The sequence below is a fragment of the Epinephelus moara genome, chromosome 21 (genome assembly GCF_006386435.1).
Source record: "Epinephelus moara isolate mb chromosome 21, YSFRI_EMoa_1.0, whole genome shotgun sequence".
Lineage (NCBI taxonomy): Eukaryota > Metazoa > Chordata > Actinopteri > Perciformes > Serranidae > Epinephelus > Epinephelus moara.
The window spans coordinates 21,833,260-21,837,391 of record NC_065526.1 but is presented as its reverse complement, the minus strand read 5'-3'; the positions used below and the strand labels follow the sequence as shown (position 1 = coordinate 21,837,391).

Sequence of the window (4,132 nt, the reverse complement as noted above, 5' to 3'; positions counted from 1 at the left end):
TGTCTGTCTGTCTGTCTATCTGTCTGTCTGTCTCACCTGTTGAGGATGCCTGCAAACAAGCTCATCTCTGCTTCTTTTTTTCCAGACAAAAAGACATTAATTCATCTTTCTTACACGCAGATATTAGTTGTTATCCCTCTCCGGTCTGTGTTTTTGACGGTAAACGCGGGCCTCCCGGTGCCCATTACCGGAGCTGCCAGATGATCGGTGCGGAATGGAGGTCCCATGGGACGCTGAACACGTGGTCTCGGCTGCCACAAGACGTCAGCGGCAGATGGCATGGGTACCCGCTGTTGGCATGAGTGTCATTCCTCAAAGAGAGAGGGAAGGGGAAGAGAGAAAGGGAGAGGGAGAGTGAGGGGGAGAGAAGAGAAGAGGAAGAGCACAACACAGCGAGGCAGAGAAAAAGAGAGTCCGCAGGTTGCAGCTTTTTCCCTCTAATTTGTGGTTTGCACGAGAAGAAGCTGCAGCGCAGATTCAGAGGAGATTTTTGGGAACATGCGAGGTGCACGCTGACCAGAGGTTAGTAGTATTATTACTGTATTACTCATTAATGTGTTGACTTTTAGTTTATTTATCCATTAAATTGACTTTTTTTTTTTTTTAAATCAAGTATGTGATAAGGCTTAAAACAAGGTTGTTTTTTTCACAAGTCCAAAGACAAAGAAGTTGAGTGTCTTTGAAAAGGTAGCAAGCTGTGACATTGGCCTTGCTTGCCAATTTGTTCCTCTTCCTCTTGGGAGGACCCATTCACAAGGTAATTAACTGACAACCTTCAGAAGACGTCGGTGTTGTATTCTGTCCTCATAGTTTATGTTTCGGCTTTGATTCTTCACAGGAAATATGTTGACACTGCCATTCGAGGAACCTCATATGATGTGTGAGCCGCGGTTTGGTGCCAATTATCCCCGTGAAAGCTTACCTGAGAGCCTGGAGCAGGAGCGGCAACACGAGCCGGAGAGGTCCAACTCAGACATGAGGGAGGCCGAGGAGGACATCTCCGACAGAGAGGAGGACGAAAGGGAGGACGATCAGGATGACAACGGGCTCCCTAAAAAGCGGGGCCCGCGAAAAAAGAGGGCCGGCAAGGAGCACGACAGGGCCAAATTACGGCGCCAGGAAGCCAACGCCCGAGAGCGCAGCCGGATGCACGGCTTGAACGCCGCGCTGGAGAGCCTGCGCAAAGTTGTGCCGTGTTACTCCAAAACTCAGAAACTGTCCAAGATTGAGACCCTTAGACTGGCTAAAAATTACATCTGGGCCCTGTCAGAGACGCTGAGCGCAGGGAAGAGACCAGACCTCCTCGCCTTCGTACAGACTTTGTGCAAAGGATTATCTCAGCCCACAACCAACTTGGTGGCCGGTTGTTTGCAGCTGAACGCGAGAAATTTCCTCACAGACCACAACGGGGAGGTCATGTTCTCTGGCAGATCGCCATACGATGCCATGTACTCGTACCCCGGCTCAGACATGAACACGCCCCCCGGCCACAGCGGGAGCAGCTTGGACAGCAGCGCCAAGCCGTTCAGACATTACAGCTACAGCGGCGCGTACGAGCCCTACTACGAGAACCCGTCCCCAGACAGCGGGAGCCCGCATTTCGACGGCCAGCTGAGCCCACCGATGAACTTTAACGGGATTTTCTCCCTAAAACACGACGATCCGCCAGACTACGGCAAAGGCAGCCACTATGGTATGCGCTACTGCAGTGCGCCAGGGCGCACGGCTCTTGCGCACAACTCCATGTACCGAGTCTCCCCAGAGGGCCGTTTCCCCTACGATCTGCACGTCCGCAGCCAGTCCTTCCAAGCACAAGGGGAAGTTAATGGCTCTTTCCACAATTAATCAATCAGCTGGACAAAGTTCAAGTTTTAGAAGCGATGCAATTTCCCCCCGCAGATGTCGAGAGTGGAACGAAATGGACTCCAGACACGATAATGCACTGCAAAAATGCCCATTTTAACAAGTCATTTTGTGTTAAACGTTCAGTCTTGTTTTTATTCAAAACATGGTAAAAGTCTGCAAATTAGAAATGATGATTTCACTCAAAACACATGTCGATACAAGGCAGAAAAAGACAACGTTTCTGCTTGTCAGATGATTTCGATCTTAAGGCAGATTCTCTGGTTGATTTAAAGAAAATGTAGATTTAATGGCTCACTGCCACATATTTCTTTCCAGTGTAAAACCACAGATGTAGAGTAATTCGTTAAAGATGCAGCTTTGGATCAAATTGTTTAAAGTTACAGCTCTTTATATTTGCTATACCGGCTACACTGCAGATGTCGCTCATGACATGGGTTATATAAAGCTGATACAGTGGACAATTAATTTGATTTTTCTGCTTATTTAATGAGATCACAGCAGCCAGTGAAATCATTTTCGTGGCGAAATAAAATCAGCTAAATGAAACAACCGGGGGAAAAAAGAAATCTAAAGACGTTTCACCTCATCAGGGAAGTTTGCTGAGACATGATTGGAGTTCACAGATTCAGTCTGTTAGCAATAAAGGTCAATTGAGCTATGCAAGGCAGCCAAATGCAATCTTTGCTTATAAAAATGTTATATGTCTATTTCCTCTCACAAGGCGTTTCTCATAATCGAATATCTAATTAAAAATGATGACAATTACACAAATTAATTATTTTTGAGAAAAAAAAAACAGCCAGTTTGGAAACGTGCACGTGTTCAGGAGACCTGATGATGATGATGTCATCTGAACTTGGTCTATAAATAGAGGAAAGTTGTGGGGAAAAAGTGAAAAACTAAAATGCATTTGTATTTGGAGTAAATAGTGTGGTTACGAGGTGAATGTAAATTATTACTGTATTTATTTATTTAAGCTTATTTATTAAAAGTCCGTCAATTTGAATGTTGATAATATATTATAAAAAAAAAATATTGTACAATTCCAACAGTGTTACCTTTTTATGTGGATTTCCATACACTTAAAGTTTGTTTATGTTGCATTGTTGTATATTTCACCGCAGCTGGAAAGGAAAGTCATTTTGTGTGAGGTGAACAGAACTATATGAGTCCGAACAACATGCCTTAAAAAAAGAGATGATGACCATCAATATGCAACGAAATGACAGTTTTGGATAGTTTGATGTGAACTTTTTACACTTCCCCTGGTCCTGCTGAAGAGCAACTGTGATGCACTTCATGTATTTCTGCACAATGTTGGTGACTGTACTCATAAACCCTGTTGATTTTGTAACTTGACCCGAATTATGAATGATTATTGGATGGTATTCCTCATTTTCTTTAATCACACACACACACACATACACACACACGCACACACGCACACGCACACGCCTGAAAACTCGTTATGGATCGAAATCTTCGTGAAGTAATGTGTTCATGTTTTGTGATGTGTTTGTCGCAATAAAACGAAGAGGCTGTGAGAGGCTTTATGTTGCAGCTTCTCAGCTTTCTGTGCAAATGATCGACAGCAGGAAGACGGCATTTAAAAAAAATAATAAATTGTTTGATTAATGAGATAAAAAAAAAATTTAAAAAAAAACGCCCCGGGCGGAATTTCATTTATTTATTTTATATGAAATTGAATCTTTTAATAATCTTGCATAACCTCTGAGCTTTGGGTGACACAGTGCGTATAAGGCCTTTTGTATAACAGCAACATAAAATTCAAAGAATATCATAATTTTCTTTTCCATATGTTAAGTTCAAACCATAAAAATGCATTCTATTAATTATTTTCTATAACGACTACAACTTAAATTATTTCAAATCAATCTGTTAAAATATAAAGCTGTGGAAACCTAAAGCAGCGTTTTGAAATTCTTGATCTGAAAGAGGCTTGTCGATATAATTTGATTTAATTCCAGCCGATCAGATGGCTGATTTGTAACAAATATGCCCACGAGGTGTTGGATGTCAGCCAGAGATCCCAGTCCTCCCAGTTAGGAGAGAAGTGGAACTGGTGATCCCTGGAGTTGCAGCATTTCTCTCTCTAAAAGAAGAAAAAATAAAGGTTTCTTTTTTCAGTTTTTATTTTAATCCATTGGACTTTTATTTCTTGCTCTTTATATGATCCTAAATTTAAATGAGTGTTTCTAAGTCTGAGGACAGACGTGTCACACTGTGCAGACTGTTGAGGCAAATT

General features: G+C 42.5%; 1 protein-coding gene across 2 annotated transcripts; it reads left to right on the top strand.

Annotated features, from left to right (window-relative positions):
• Positions 1 to 313: 313 nt before the first annotated feature.
• On the top strand, positions 314 to 3,434 carry neurod6b (neuronal differentiation 6b). 2 transcript variants are annotated; one of them, XM_050032584.1, is made up of 3 exons: positions 359 to 522; positions 654 to 757; positions 839 to 3,434. In XM_050032584.1, exon 3 carries the CDS (start codon positions 844 to 846, stop codon positions 1,843 to 1,845), a length of 1,002 nt encoding a protein of 333 aa, XP_049888541.1. In that variant the 5' UTR covers positions 359 to 522; positions 654 to 757; positions 839 to 843; the 3' UTR covers positions 1,846 to 3,434. The 2 variants fall into 2 exon arrangements, with proteins under 2 accessions (XP_049888542.1, XP_049888541.1); XM_050032585.1 differs by lacking the exon at positions 654 to 757 and having other exon boundaries at positions 314 to 522.
• Positions 3,435 to 4,132: the final 698 nt, after the last annotated feature.

Excerpts from the sequence above, each read along its gene's own strand:
- neurod6b (XM_050032585.1), top strand. The coding sequence starts at position 844 with ATGTTGACACTGCCATTCGAGGAACCTCATATGATGTGTGAGCCGCGG.